General features: G+C 38.8%; 2 protein-coding genes across 2 annotated transcripts; both read left to right on the top strand.

Annotated features, from left to right (window-relative positions):
* Positions 1-2,185: 2,185 nt before the first annotated feature.
* Positions 2,186-6,627, top strand: LOC125214723 (glycerophosphodiester phosphodiesterase GDPDL3-like). The gene is made up of 9 exons (XM_048115857.2): positions 2,186-2,413; positions 2,680-2,973; positions 4,139-4,254; positions 4,334-4,835; positions 4,923-4,961; positions 5,036-5,314; positions 5,389-5,528; positions 5,604-6,075; positions 6,155-6,627. The coding sequence occupies exons 1-9, from the start codon at positions 2,317-2,319 to the stop codon at positions 6,448-6,450; spliced, it is 2,235 nt and encodes a 744-aa protein (XP_047971814.1). The 5' UTR covers positions 2,186-2,316; the 3' UTR covers positions 6,451-6,627.
* Positions 6,628-10,198: 3,571 nt separating this feature from the next.
* Positions 10,199-15,208, top strand: LOC148930528 (uncharacterized). The gene is made up of 2 exons (XM_089066507.1): positions 10,199-10,922; positions 15,129-15,208. Exons 1-2 carry the CDS (start codon positions 10,199-10,201, stop codon positions 15,206-15,208), a joined length of 804 nt encoding a protein of 267 aa, XP_088922633.1.
* The last annotated feature ends 266 nt before the right edge of the window (positions 15,209-15,474 follow it).

Below are 15,474 nucleotides of genomic sequence, written 5' to 3'. Positions count from 1 at the left end.
AAAATAAAAAATGAAATTGAATGAATAGTTAAGAGATGGTTAAGAGATGGAGGGATGCAGGTGCTGTCTCTTAGTTAAGAGATGAGCGGAAAAGTATAGTGGGGCCCATGAATAGTTAAGAGATGAGACGGTTAAGAGACGAATAAGAGACATGGATGCGGATGGCCTAATAGGAGAAAACAAGTTGTGGATGCTCTAAAGTTATACTTTCATCAGTGGCAAGTCATCTTTCACTCTCAAAATGTATGTACTCCCTCCGCCCCCAGTTTATAAGTGCAATTTAGTTAGGGCACGGGTTTTAAGAAATTGTTGTAATGTGTAATAATTGAAGTGAGATAGTGATTGTTGGAGTGTGTAATAATTGAAGTGAGGTAGGAGAAAGTGGAACCTTTTTAACTTTTTGTATATTTAGGATTTTGTTTTGTTTTATTTGTACGAAAGTAATGACATTTGAGTGTAAATCTCATCAACAATGAGATTAAATTTTATGTCCAAATATAGTAAGTTCTAAATGAGACTCTTAAAATGGGACAGACAGAAATGGCATAACATGACTCTAAAACTGGGACGGAGGGAGTATTTTTCAATATTATTCCAATTTAAATATGCGTACAATTTAGTTTTTCAAGTATTCTAAATATTTTCTTAATAGGCATGAAACATGGTCGAAGTCTTTTTCTCGAGTAAGGGGAAGGCATGTACATAAGTAGGAAATTGAACTCGACATATTAGTATTCTATATATGTACACACAGAATAATAACTGTATGGATGTTTCTGAAATAGAAAGTCGCCAATATTTAAGGTAGCAAAAGACATAAAACAGAAGTTAATTATTAGTATTTTCTATTTCAATGTTTTTCGTATTATTTTTTCCTTCAGAAATGACCCAACTTAAAACACTCCATAACGGATTCATTTTTAAAATCTAGGTGGTACCCATTTTTTTGGTTTTGAAAGCTCAAATTTCCGAACCATATTAAAGCTCACGTGATTTAATATTTTTAAAGTCACGCCATTATTTTTCTTAGAGTATTTATATATTGTACTCATCAGAATATTTTTTAACCCTTATTATTTTCGTTCATAAAAAATAGCTCTATTTTTCCATTTTAAAACACCCACCAAATTAACTTTTATCTACTGATAAGTTTTTTTTTTTATTGAAATAGTAAGTCTTATTTTATAAACTAAAAATAGTATATTCATTTTATCTTTATCTTTTTTATTTTATCAAATTTTGGTAGTACTAAAATTCATTTAGTGTACAATCAAAATTATTTTTAGGGGATGTGATAGTAAGTATATTTAATAAACATTATTATGTGGATTCTCCGTCCCTCCCATCGAAGATGACTCACTTTCTTTTTCGGTTTATCCTAACCAAGATGATCTAATACTCCATCCGGCCCCTAATAATTGTTCACTTTTGTTCCAGCATGAGTTTAAAAAATGCAAAGGAAAGGGAGATGAAAAAAAATTAGTGGAATATGAGTCTCACTTTTATATACTACTCCCCCCGTTCCATAGTAATAGAGGCGTTTTTCCATTTCCGTCCGTTCCATAGTAATAGAGTCATTTTCCTTTTTAGTAAAAGTCAACACATTTTTCCACATCTACTTTACTCTCTCTTACTTTTTTCTATCTTCATCTCTCTACCTTTTTCATTTTCCACTTTATTATCTCTTTACTTAACTCACTTAACACAATTTTTCTTAATCTCCGTGCCGAAAAGTTTTGCCTCCATTACTATGGAACGGAGGGAGTATTAGTTTTATAATAAATGTGTGCAGATTGAGTATTACTATTAATGGTAAAAAGAGAAAGTGGACAATTTATGAGGAACAAATGAGAATGACAAAAGTAGACAATTAATGAGAAACGAATGAAGTACTAAAAATAAAAATTCATTTATCTCAACTTTATTCCATTTCTCTTACTTTATTATTTCCCCTTAACACATAGAATAAAATTGCATAAGATTACATGTTTCCTGAGAAAAGATGAGTAAGAAAAATGATCCAATTTGCATGAAGGGACCACAGTTGAAGCCATAGAAGTGTAAGACTTGGGCGAAGAAGCCGTCAACGAAGCCGCAATCAGACAAAAAGGAAAAATAAAATAAAAAGAAGTTACTACTGAATTAGCTCTGCATAAAATCAGTGTAGTAACAAATTAATGAACTCATCTACATCATTTATAAGGCTACCAGAACGTGCTATCAGATAAATAACAAAACATCTCTCTTTCTCTTTCTCTAAATTATTCATTTCCCCAGATAACTTGTCACTCAACCAGCAGAAGCAGAAGCAGATCAATGTGGAAGCTCAGCCCCTTGTGCTTTCTCTTGCTCTGCTCCTCCGCCGCATTGGTTTCTTCCCAGAGATCTCGCCGTCTCTGGCAGACACTTTCCGGTAACATTTAACTTCTTGTTTTCAGAATTATGGGAATTCTTGATTCATTCATTCACTGCCAAAATTGATAGTACGAGTATTTACTAAAAGATAAAAGTTGTAGTAGTGAAGTTAAATCTATCTGTTTTGTAATGTAATTTTTTTTTTTGGGTAATAATGATGATATTTAAGGGAGTTTGTTATTATTGAGTTGCAAACACATCCCACATTAGATAAACTCAATATTAAATTAATATGATACTAACAATTGTGTAATCTGTTTGCAGGAAAGCAGCCTGTGGTGATAGCAAGAGGTGGATATTCGGGGGTACTTCCGGACTCTAGTTTCAACGCGTATGCTTTGGCAGCGCAGTTTGGGACGCCGGATTCGTTGGTGTGGTGCGATGTTCAGCTTACCAAGGATGGAGCTGGAATTTGCTTTCCGGACATCAGGCTCGATAATGCTTCCGACATTGATCTTGTCTATCCCAAGGGAAAGAAAGCCTATCTTGTCAACTCTGTCTCGACTCAAGGATGGTTCTCCATTGATTTCACCCTCAAGGATCTACAACCCGTCAATAGTAAGTTGCTATCAATTACTATTACCGTTCGGTACTCTATGGAATTGGACCCTTCAATTACAAATACAGTGGTTGGTATAATAAAAATATTTCGATTGAAAATTGAATTCCACAATTTGAATTAGATATATAAATAGATGCTTGGAATTCCAAATAGTTACTCCCTTCGGTTTGACACGTGTTTTAATGCATAATTGGTAAAGTAAGAGAGATATAGATAGGAAAAGTTTTTAAAATATTGTTAGTGGAGAATGAGTCTCATTCAATTAGAGAAAAATGAGTTTTCAAAATTAGAAAAATCATACTCCATCTGTCCCATAAAAGTTGAGTCACTTCATTTTTTGCACTCGTTTTGAAAGAATCGTAATAAATAGTTAGAATGGATAAATAGTAAAGTAAAATCGAGAATAACGTAGATAAGAGTCTTCTCTACATTATTTTCAAATCTACTTTACTATATATCCACTTTAACCATTTAATATGATTTTTTCAAAACGAGTGCACAGAATGAAGTGACTCAACTTTTATGGGACAGAGGGAGTACTACTTTTCAGGGATGGACTAAAAATGAAAGAATTCATACTTTCCAGGGACGGAGGGAGTATAATCTTACGTACCTTCACAGTTCACTTGCTAGCACACACATTCAAACAATACACACACTACACAGCGAAACACACACACTATATACACACGGCGGACACATAGACAACAAACACTCACACATTCATTGCACACATATACATATACAAAATACACGCACAAACACACACAGTACACAAGCGCACATAGCGCATGCACATTGCACGGACACGTGTAGGCGCACGCTCTGTAAGTGTTTGCATGTAGTGTGTGGTGTAGTGTATGTGTTGTGTGCAATGTGTATTGTGTGTGCTATGTATTTGTGTGCAGTGTGTGTTAGTGTGCGCAATGTGTATTGTGTGTGTATGTGCAGTGTGTATTTAGTGAATCTGTGTAGCGTATGTGTTTGCACTAGTTCTTCATATTCAATTTATATAAATTACTTCATTTTACAGAACATTGGATATAGACTTGAATTCTATTTTTAGTTCAATTCCTTGGAATTCTAATATCAATTCTGTATAACGAACGCAACCTTAACATTTACAAATCATCTCTCAATCTCACTCTGTCTTTTCTTCAGTAAAACAGAGGATCTATTCCCGGGCTCCCAATTTCGATGGCTCTGTGAATCCGATTGTTAGTGTTGATGATATAATGTCACAAATAAAACCACCTGGATTGTGGTTAAGTGTTCCGGTATGAATACATTCATCTTCAACATCTACACTTGCCATTTCCTCATCACTAATCAATCACCCTTTTCTTTCTTGTGCAGCATGATGCATTCTTCACCCAACATAACCACAGTATCCGGAATTACATCATTACTGCATCCAAACGCTTCATTATTAACTACATTTCGTCACCGGAGGTAGGCTTCTTGAGGAGCATTGCATCACGGTTTAGAACCAGCCCGACTAAGCTCGTCTTCCAGTTTCTGGAGCCTGATCAAGTGGAGCCAACAACAAACCAAACTTATGCCTCACTTTTAAGCAATCTTAAATTCATTAAAACATTTTCTGCTGGAATCATTGTTCCAAAGAAGTACATAATTCCAGTGGACAACAGCCTATATTTGCAGCAAGCCGAAACTATTGTTACTGATGCTCATGCAGCAGGTCTACAAGTTTTTGCGTATAATTTCGTAAACGATGCCATTTTACCGTATAACTACAGCTATGATCCTGTAGTTGAGTATCTCGCCTTCATCGACAATTCCAAATTTTCGGTTGATGGTGTCATCTCGGACTTCCCAATGACTGCATCAGCATCTATCGGTGCGTAACATTATACATTTTGTCATCTTTCACTTCACATTTCTACTTCCACTATTGGAATAAAAACTCTCACATGTTATGTTGCAGATTGCTATTCCCATATGAGCAAAAATGATTCTGCCAAAGGTTAGGACAATTCTTGTCATTAGTTTCACTTGAATTACTTACACCTCTTTGATGTTGCCAAATTTGAGATGCAGTAAAGGTTTTGGCCATCACGAACGAGGGAGCAAGTGGAGACTATCCCGGTTGTACTGATAAGGCGTATGAAAAGGCTGTATCAGATGGTGCAGATATACTCGATTGCCCTGTTCAAATAACGAGTGAGGGGATACCTTTTTGTTTGGGATCCATCAACCTCAGGGATAGAACAACTGCTTCTCAATCCATCAACAGGGCAGCAGATAATCAACAACTTGGCATAGTTAACGGAATTTTCACCTATAATCTCACATGGACCGAAATCAGCAACTTACACCGTAAGTCTAATACTAAAATGACACTCCATTATATAGTTGAACTTGAATGTAGGCTAATATTTGTATCAATGCAGCTGCTATTTACAACCCTTTTTCAAATTATTCAATTTTCCGGAATCCAAAGTCCAAAAATGATGGCAACTTCATGCAACTATCGGAATTTTTGGCGTATGCAAATACATCTACCGTCAGTGGTGTCATAATCAGCATTGAGGTGAGTTACATTACATCATCGTATTCTTCATTTCGTGGTTGTTGGTTTTCGTTAAGCATATTCTCGTTCTTGCAGAATGCTGCGTATCTGGCTGTGTACCAAGGTTTAGGTGTGACTGATGTGGTTTTGGATACTCTAAGCAAGGCTGGGTTGAATAAGAAGATTATGATAAGATCCAGTGACAGCGCCGTGCTGTCAAAGTTTAAGCGTAGCAGTAACTACGAGCTTGTTTACGAGATTAAGGACGACGTTGGTGATATCTTGAACTCCACCATTTCAGAGATAAAGAAATTCGCAAGCTCTGTCGTCCTCACCAAAGAATCTGTCTATCCTACCGACAAGTTCTTCCTCTCTCATGATACGACAATAGTTCCAAAACTCCAAGGCTTTGGTCTTTCAGTTTATGTGCAACTTTTCCAAAATGAGTTTGTGTCTCAGCCTTGGGATTTCTTCTCTGATCCATATCTGGAGGTTAACTCTCACGTCGGTTATTATTCAGTTAACGGTGTCATAACCGACTACCCTGCAACTGTTGCAAGATACAAAAGTGAGTCTCACTGCTTATAGATGCTCACAACTATATAAGAGGTTTTTGTTGTTACTAACACATCGAACTTGGCCTGCAGAAAACCGATGTTTAGGGTATGAAACTTTGCCGCCATACATGTTACCAGTCCCCACTGGCGGCCTTATTGGACTTATGTCGAGTCAAGCTATGCCTCCGGCAGAGGCTCCTAACCCCATTATTACAGATGAGAGTGTGATTGAGCCTCCCCTGCCGCCAATTAAGGCTCCAACCAACAACACTGGTGGTAGCTCAACAGCATCGAGCCCTGTTCCACCCAACGGGCAGCCTACGCTGGTGGGAAACACCATCCTCAGTGGCATGTCTCTTCTTCTTGCAGCTCTTGTATTGTGCTGATGTCGATAGCTAACTATGTTGTCCACCATTTTGTGATGTTTATAATCGCAAGTCTCCTTGACTACCATATATTGAGCTTGAGAGAGATTGCATTGTTGTAGGTATTTTCATTCTTTTTGGATATGCTATTTTTCGCACAATATATCATTTGTGTATTGATATTACTGCTTTTTATTAGCCCATGTTAGCATTTTCTAGGACCAAACTATTTATAAATATGTATGGTGATATATATAGTATGTTTATGTTGGCTGTCTGATCCTTGATATTCTAAAATAAGGCTAGGAAAAACAACACAATTTCAGCCATGTTAATATAAACAAGGTAAACCAATAAGCTTTTTCAATCCTACTAAGTTGAAATTTCATTCAGAAATCATGTCACTGATGTTCAGTTGGGAACATATGGCTGCAAACTTTTGGTTGTAATTATAGTATCATTTATGCACCGCTTGCTCCTTTTCCCTTGTTTGTAAAACTCCAACTCCTTTCCCTCCAAAATATAACTGAAAAAACAGACACATCCATTGCCATATCAGATCAGATACCAAACCATTTGATTACCCATCACATCATCCACACTGTCCTGGGCGAGAGGAGATAGCCGGCCACCACGACGTTTTTCTAGTTTTCTCAGGACATGGTCTCAGCCTCCCAAAATCCAGTGAAAATGAGCAATTATATGATTCAAGGTCACACCTAAGAAGTATAAAAGAAAATCAATCCACCTTAAACAACCTTTGCATTTTGAAGGTAACAAAGTGCTTTTACAAAGGACATAACACCCGAGTAAAAAATCCATGATTCCTCCACACCATGTTGGCATAATGATGTAGTCAGTGGCGTATCCAGACTTTTTGGACTGGGGGTGCGAATTTTATGTAAAATACTCCCTCCGGACATCCCATAATAGATGACACACTTGAATAATGATACAAAATTTTAGGAGATGTTATTTTATGTGTTAAGTGGAGAGAAAAAATAGTATAATTATATTAGTATGCAAGATAACTTAAGAAATGTGACAATTTTATGGGACAAATTAAAAAGAATAATATGACATCTATTATGGAAAAGATAGAGTATAACATGTTAAAAAAAAATAATATTTAAAATAACATCTTACCATAATATTCAATTTATATTCATTTTACAACATAATTAAACTTAGAGTTCGCATCACATAAAAAATCATAGAACAAAAGAATAAAAAATATAACTAATTGAATTTCTGAATTAATAAATAAAAAATATTTAATTATAAATAAAATAAAATGCAACTACCGGTATCTAAAATTAAAAATAGAAAGAAAAAAAACAAAGTCGTACTATTAAAAATGTAAATGAGATAGGAGTATAAACCTAAAACCTGCAAACATAAAACAAAGTACTTAAACAAAACATAAAACTAAAGTACTTAAACAAAACATAAAACTACTAAAACTACGCCAAATGCCATGATTGGGAGTCGAAGCCGGGGGAATCAAATGCAGAAGTGCTTAGGGAACCACCAGAGCACTCAACTTATTTTGGGGTACTAACGCACTCAACTTATTTTGGGGGTACAGTTAGTACCCCTTGTTCTAAGCTGCATACGTCGCTGGATGTAGTATGCCTCACCGTTAATTTCTTGACAAATGAAAATAAATAGGGTCCACGTGCCACATAAATTGGACATATATGTTTTTCAAACCGACGGAATATTATGAGGAGTAAACGTCCATTTGCTCATTTCATAGAAACTCCCCTAATAATACGTGCAGTATTAAAATATGGAAACTTCCATATGTTATAGGCGTTAATATACTACGACAATCAGACAATGTATACATATATATATACATTGATTTCAAAATTATTCATACTATAACTCTTTGGTGATAGTACTATTTGAAATTTTATGGATATAAGTAAAACCTTCTTTTCTTGTTTAATTATATGCTATATATGAAAATTTTTTAAAATAAAAATTATGACTATAACTTATATTTTGTTAGCATAATAAGTTACTCCTAAAACTTTTATTATCTTTTTATGAGCATATAAAAATTCGAGATTTTTAAACAATATCATAGTTTTAGGAGTAATTTATTATTCTAACAAAAGATAATAAAAATTTTAGGAGCAATTTATTATACTAACAAAATTTAAGTTATAATCATAATTTTATTATAAATTTTTTTCGTATATACTAGTATATAATATACTCCCTCCGTCCCATTGAAGATGACCCACTTTTCTTTTTAGTTTGTCCCAACCAAGATGACCCATTACCAAAAATGGAAACCCCTTTATCTCTACTCTATCCCCTCTCTCTTACTTCACTCTCTCCATTTAACACACAAAATAAAGTTGCATAAAATCCCGTGCCGCCCAAGAAGGGGTCATCTTCCTTGGGACGGAGGGAGTATAAAACAAGAAAAAAAGATTTTATCCATAAAATTTAAAATAGTACTATCACCAAAGAGTCGTAGTATGACTTTTTTTTTTCCTTAACACATGAAAGTAATTTATGCAAGATGAATATTTTTGATATGTTTAATTTATTATATTATAATATGAGATCAATCATACACGCCAATTACATATGGAAATTTCCATATTTAATATTATCAGGGGAGTTTCCATAAACTAAGCAAATGAACGTTTACTCCTAATATTCCGTCAAATATATTTGTCCAATTTATGTGGCATGTGTACCCCATTTATTTCCATTTGTCAAGAAATTAATGGTGAGGCACACCACATCATTATGCCAACATGATGTGGAGGGATCATGGAATTTGTACTCATTTCACAAGGATCTTTTGATTATTGTCTAAATTGAATCATTTCCATATATAATAACACTTTTTTTCACTCTTATTTTACACTATCTACTTTATTCACTTTCTACTTTTTTTTTTCTTACTCTTACTTTTTTTATCTATTTATTTAACACAGTCAATATCCATTTTTAAATTCCATGCCAAAAAGTTCTGCCTCAACTATGAGGAAATGAAGGGAGTACTTTTTTTAAAATATCACGAGGAATTCCGTTTTTCCGTTTTAGTTTGTCCGCAAATAGGAGTCCCGGTTCACTTTTACCATAAATAGTAATATGATCTCAGCTTCCACTAACTTATTCCACTTACATTTCATTTAAAACTAATATATGCATGTGAGTCCCTTATTTCATTAACTTTTTTCCATCCACCTTTAACCTTTCTTAGAACTCGTGCCGCCAAGAAATGAGACTCCTAATAGCAGATGGAAGGGAGTAAAAAATAACCCAATAGTATAAGTAATATATTAATGAGAAAATAAAATTTTTTTTGTAAATATCAAATTAACTTTTGTCCAAGGTGATAATTGACGATGTTCGCACATATCTTCCATGTAATCGTTGAGTATGCCATTCAAGTTCATATAATTAAGCAGTGGTTTTGTTCGTATTTGTCGTTCACAAGCCCGTCGCCGCCGCCGGTCTCGCGCCTTTCTTCTGGCTCATTTCACTCTGTCTTCTCTGTTTGAAAGTTATTGTGGTACGTGATAAGGAGCATGTGTGGAATAAGCATGAAGATGGATTTAAATAAGCGTGTTGCTTGGATACAAGCAACACGTGGAGTAAAGAATCACTGATGTATTCGCCATAGGCGCGTCATAGCAGATTATAGAGGAGTAGTTAGTTAAGAATTTGTTATTTCTGTACAGCACAACAGCTATATAAGCTGATTGATGCTCATTTGTAAGGCATGTTTTTCGAATTAATGCAAGCTTCTTCCCCTTCATCTTCTTCGAGTAATTCCCTCTGCATAGGCGCTATTCCGGTCTCCGTTCTACCTATCGGAGACCCCAATATCGTACCAACTGGTATCAGCCTGGCCGATTCTGTGCCGACCATGGTTGAGACTAGATCGGGCGACATTCGCCGCTTGGAGGAGTCTCTTTCGACCGCCATCGCTGAGGTGCTGTCGAAACTCGCGGCCTCTGATAGCTACCGTGAGGATCTGGAGAAATTGCGCGATCAAGCGGATAGCTCTCGCGATCTCAACTTCAAGGAGCTCTGCGAGGAGTTTCTGGCACTGCAAATCCAACAAAATGAGCTGATGTCACGTTTGTTGACGGGTGGAGGAGCGCCGCCTGCAATTGGGGGCGGGGGTGCTGCGGCCGTCGGCCCGAATCGACCTCAATATTTTGCTACTCGCCAATCTAAGGTGGGATTTCCGATTTTCACTGGGGAGGATTTGGCTGGGTGGACCCTAAGGTGCGATCACTTTTTCGCCGTGGATTTGACGCCCGAGGAGGCGAAGGTCAGGCTAGCTATTATCAATTTTGAAGGTCGCGCGTTGCAGTGGTACAAAAACTGGGTGCAATATTCGGAGCGAGCTATGGCTACACCGTGGGCTGTTTTCCTGCAAGCTCTGGAGGCGCGCTTCGGTGATCACCTCTTGGGAGATCCGATGACTGAGCTCTTAGCTCTCAAGCAAACAGGTTCGTTCACCGACTATCATGATAAATTTGAGTTGCTTCTTGGTCGTGTAACACTTACTGAGGCCTATGCTATTAGCCATTTTATTAATGGATTGAGACCCCCCGTCCAACGTGCCGTGAGGCTTTTTATGCCACAAACCTTGGTGCACGCATATGCGCTTTGCGCGCCTGCAGGATTTGTCTACTCCGACAAGGGATGGGTACTTTCCCCTTCCTAAAAAGCAGGGTGAGATGCGATCTGGGGGTAATGAGATGAGAGGTTCGAGTCCTATGTCCTCTTCTTTGCTGCCGACCCCTGTGTCGTCATTTAAGAGTAGGCGCTACCTCAGTCCAGAGGAGATGGCTGACTGTCGTGCTAAAGGGGTGTGCTATGGGTGTAAGGAGAAATTTGAACGTGGTCATGTTTGTGCTAAGAAATACCTATACCTACTGGAAATTGATGAACCTGTTCGGGAGGATGCGGATGAGGACATTCATGTGGCTGAGGAGCCATGCGAGGAGCCATGTGAGGAGGACAGTCCCCTAATCTCCATTCATGCTATTTCTGGCTCTCCTAAATCTTTAAGGACCATGAGGGTGACGAGGATGGGAAAAAGGCCTATTAACATCCTTATAGACTCCGGCAGCACACACAATTTTCTGGATTTGCAATTAGCTAAGTGTTTGGGTTTGAAGTTTACCGCCATCAAACCTGTTCTTGTTGATGTGGCTGATGGGAACCGGCTGGAGTGTGATGCGATGTGCAAAGGGTTGTGTTGGCTACTGCAAAGTACCTTCTTTACCACTGACGTTCTTCTATTACCACTTGGCAACTGTGACATGGTGTTAGGGGTGCAGTGGTTGGAAACATTGGGAGTCATATTGTGGGATTTTAAGCATTTAACTATGGAGTTTAAGCTTCAAGGAAAGAGACATGTCCTTAGAGGTAGCCAGCAGGGCAACATGGTTAAACCTATATCTGAGAGGGAAATGAACAAGTTAATCAGCCACAGTGAGGGAATTGAATTGTGTTGTATCAAGGTATGCGAACCTGATCTCCCTATTGTGGCTACAGAAGGTCCTGTGGGAGGTGATACCTCTGTTCACTCCTCAAAAATCAGTTCATTCCTCGATACTCAGGAGGAGGTCTTTCGTGAACCTACCTCACTTCCACCAATGCGTTCCCATAATCATCAAATAGTGTTGATAAGTGGAGCTTCCCCTGTGTGCTCTCGGCCCTACAGACATACTGCCTTGCAGAAAAATATCATTGAGAACTTAGTGGCTGATTTGTTGAAGCAGGGTCTGATCCAGGCTAGTAGTAGCCCTTTTTCTTCTCCGGTGGTGTTAGTGAAGAAGAAAGACGGCTCGTGGAGGATGTGTGTTGATTACCGGAGACTTAACAAAATCACTGTTAAAGACAAGTACCCCATTCCGTTGATTGATGAACTTTTGGAGGAGCTACATGGGGCTACGGTCTATTCTAAGATTGACCTTAGAGCGGGATATCATCAAATTCGGATGAAAACAGAGGATGTCCCGAAAACTGCTTTCAAAACACACGATGGGCACTACGAATTTCTTGTGATGCCCTTTGGCCTCACGAATGCTCCCGCCACATTTCAAGGCTTCGTGAACGATGTATTTCGGCCATTCCTTCGGAAGTTCGTTCTCGTTTTCTTTGATGACATTTTGGTCTATAGTCGCGACATGGACTCCCACCTTCTACACCTACAACAAGTTTTTGCTAAGTTGAGGGAGCACTCCCTTATGGCGAAGAAGAGCAAGTGTGACTTTGCCAAGTCAAGTATTTAATATTTGGGGCATGTTATCTCTAAAGAGGGTGTTGCCACTGACCCTAAGAAGATCCGCGCCATGCAAGACTGGCCTGTACCAAAGGATGTGTCCCAACTCCGTGGGTTCTTGGGTTTAACGGGATACTACCGGAAGTTTGTTAAGAAATATGGCATCATTGCTCGCCCTCTGACTGATTTGCTTAAAAAAGAAGGTTTCATTTGGAGTGATTTGGCTGATAAGGCCTTTGTTGAACTGAAGGCAGCTATGATTACACCCCCTGTTTTGGCTTTGCCTGATTTCTCTTTGCCGTTTGTTATTGAAACCGATGCTTCGAGCTATGGTATAGGAGTTGTGCTAATGCAAGAAGGGCACCCTCTTGCTTTCATCAGCAAGTCACTCTCACCAAGGATGAAACAGCTATCGGTTTATGATAAGGAATTGCTCGCCATAGTGTATGCAGTCACTTATTGGAGTCACTATGTGGGTCACCAGCCCTTTGAGGTACGGACTGACCATAAAACTTTGGCCTACTTGTTAAAGCAAAAGCTCACAACCCCGGGACAGCTCAGTTGGCTCTCTAAACTGATGGCATTTGATTTTGTCATTTCTTATAAGAAGGGTACTGATAATGTGGCTGCAGATGCATTGTCGAGAGTCCATTCTTCTGATATTCTTTGTATGGCTATCACATCGGTCTCGACTGACCTTTATCCACTTATTGAGGCTTCTTGGACCACTGATGATTCGCTGAAGGCTCTGGTCCAGGAGTTGAAACAGAATCCTTCTCTGAATTCTAAGTACTCTTGGTTGGGTGATCAACTTCGCCGTAAAGGTCGTTTGGTGGTGGGGAATGACAGTGATTTGCGGCTGAAAATTATTCATCTCTTTCATAACACGAGTTCTGGGGGCCACTCGGGAATTTTGGCTACTTACAAGCGCCTTTCCTCCCTCTTCTATTGGCCGAACATGGAAAAACAAATACGCAACTACATCAGGGCTTGCGATGTTTGTCAGCGATTTAAGTACGACAACAGCGCATATCCCGGGCTATTGCAGCCCCTTCCTATCCCGGAGGAAGCTTGGTCACAGGTGAGTTTGGACTTCATTGAGGGGTTGCCTCTCTCTCACGGCAAATCTACCATATTGGTGGTGGTAGATCGGTTAACTAAGTACGCTCACTTCATGTGCTTGAGTCATCCATACACAGCAATGTCTGTAGCGCAGGCTTTCTTGGATACCGTCTTCAAGTTGCATGGGTTACCCACAATCCTCGTCAGTGATCGTGATAAGGTGTTCCTTAGCAAGTTTTGGTCCGATTTTTTTAAGCTTCAAGGGGTCGAATTGCACTTGTCTACCGCGTATCACCCTCAATCGGATGGCCAAACGGAAGTGGTCAATCGTTGTTTGGAGACTTATTTGCGTTGCATGTGCGGGGATCAGCCGACTGAATGGAGCAAATGGATCAGTCTCGCAAAGTTTTGGTACAATACATCCTACCATTGGGCCATTGAGTCGACACCTTCTGAGGCTTTGTATGGCTACCCACCATCCGCTCCACATTCCTTACTTCCAAGGAGATTCGGCAGTGCATGAGGTGGATGAGCGTCTCATGGCTCGTGATGCTATGATGGAGGTTCTTAAGCACCACTTATCTCGTGCTCAGAAGAGAATGAAACAGCAGCACGATAAACACCGGTCTGATAGGAAGTTCGCTATTGGTGATTGGGTATACCTTAAGCTCCAGCCCTATCGCCAGAATACTCTTAGGGATAGGCAATTTCAAAAGCTTAGCCCTCGATTTTTTGGCCCGTTTAAGGTAATTGATAAGATTGGGGAGGTGGCCTACAAGTTACAGCTACCTTCGAGCTGTGAAATACACCTTGTCTTCCATGTTTCCCAGTTGAAAAAGAAAATGGGGCCTCTTGCGCAGCTTCATGGCACCTTGCCGACTGTAGGCAACGCCACCTTCTTGGAGCCAGTGCGGATTCTGGAGAGACGGTTGGTTAAGAGAGGAAACAGACCGGCCACCCAAGTTTTAGTGCATTGGGCGAACTCTTTCCCGGATGATGCGACGTGGGAGTTCTTACATGACCTTCAGGAGCGCTTCCCGCACTTCAAACCTTGAGGTCAAGGTTTATTCTATGGGGGGAGATTTGGTACGTGATAAGGAGCATGTGTGGAATAAGCGTGAAGATGGATTTAAATAAGCGTGTTGCTTGGATGCAAGCAACACGTGGAGTAAAGAATCACTGATGTATTCGCCATAGGCGCGTCATAGCAGATTATAGATGAGTAGTTAGTTAAGAATTTGTTATTTCTGTACAGCACAACAGCTATATAAGCTGATTGATGCTCATTTGTAAGGCATGTTTTTCGAATTAATGTAAGCTTCTTCCCCTTCATCTTCTTCGAGTAATTCCCTCTGCATAGGCGCTATTCCGGTCTCCGTTCTATACCTATCGGAGACCCCAATATCGTACCATATTACCAGAGCAAGATGCATGATCTAGTCTGACATCTCTTTCAAAAATTCCTTTCCAGAAAGCAATAACGACGCTTGTTAGGATTTTTCGACGGTAGATTGCAAATTAAACAAATTCACAATATAAAGATCTATTTAGATGATCATATAATTATACTCCTTCCTTCCCATTTAAAATGAAACATTTGGAATCGACACGAGATTTTATGTAGTGTTGTTTTGTTAGTTAATGAAGAGAGATAAAAAATTTAGAGATAGAGTTGTTTCCATTTTAGAAAACGTTTCATTTTTAAT

Source organism: Salvia hispanica, chromosome 3 (genome assembly GCF_029641045.1).
Source record: "Salvia hispanica isolate PSC_SH4W2 chromosome 3, Shi_PSC_v1, whole genome shotgun sequence".
In the NCBI taxonomy this organism is placed as follows: domain Eukaryota; kingdom Viridiplantae; phylum Streptophyta; class Magnoliopsida; order Lamiales; family Lamiaceae; genus Salvia; species Salvia hispanica.
Note: the sequence above shows the minus strand (reverse complement) of the source record. Positions and strands in the feature narration are given on the sequence as shown.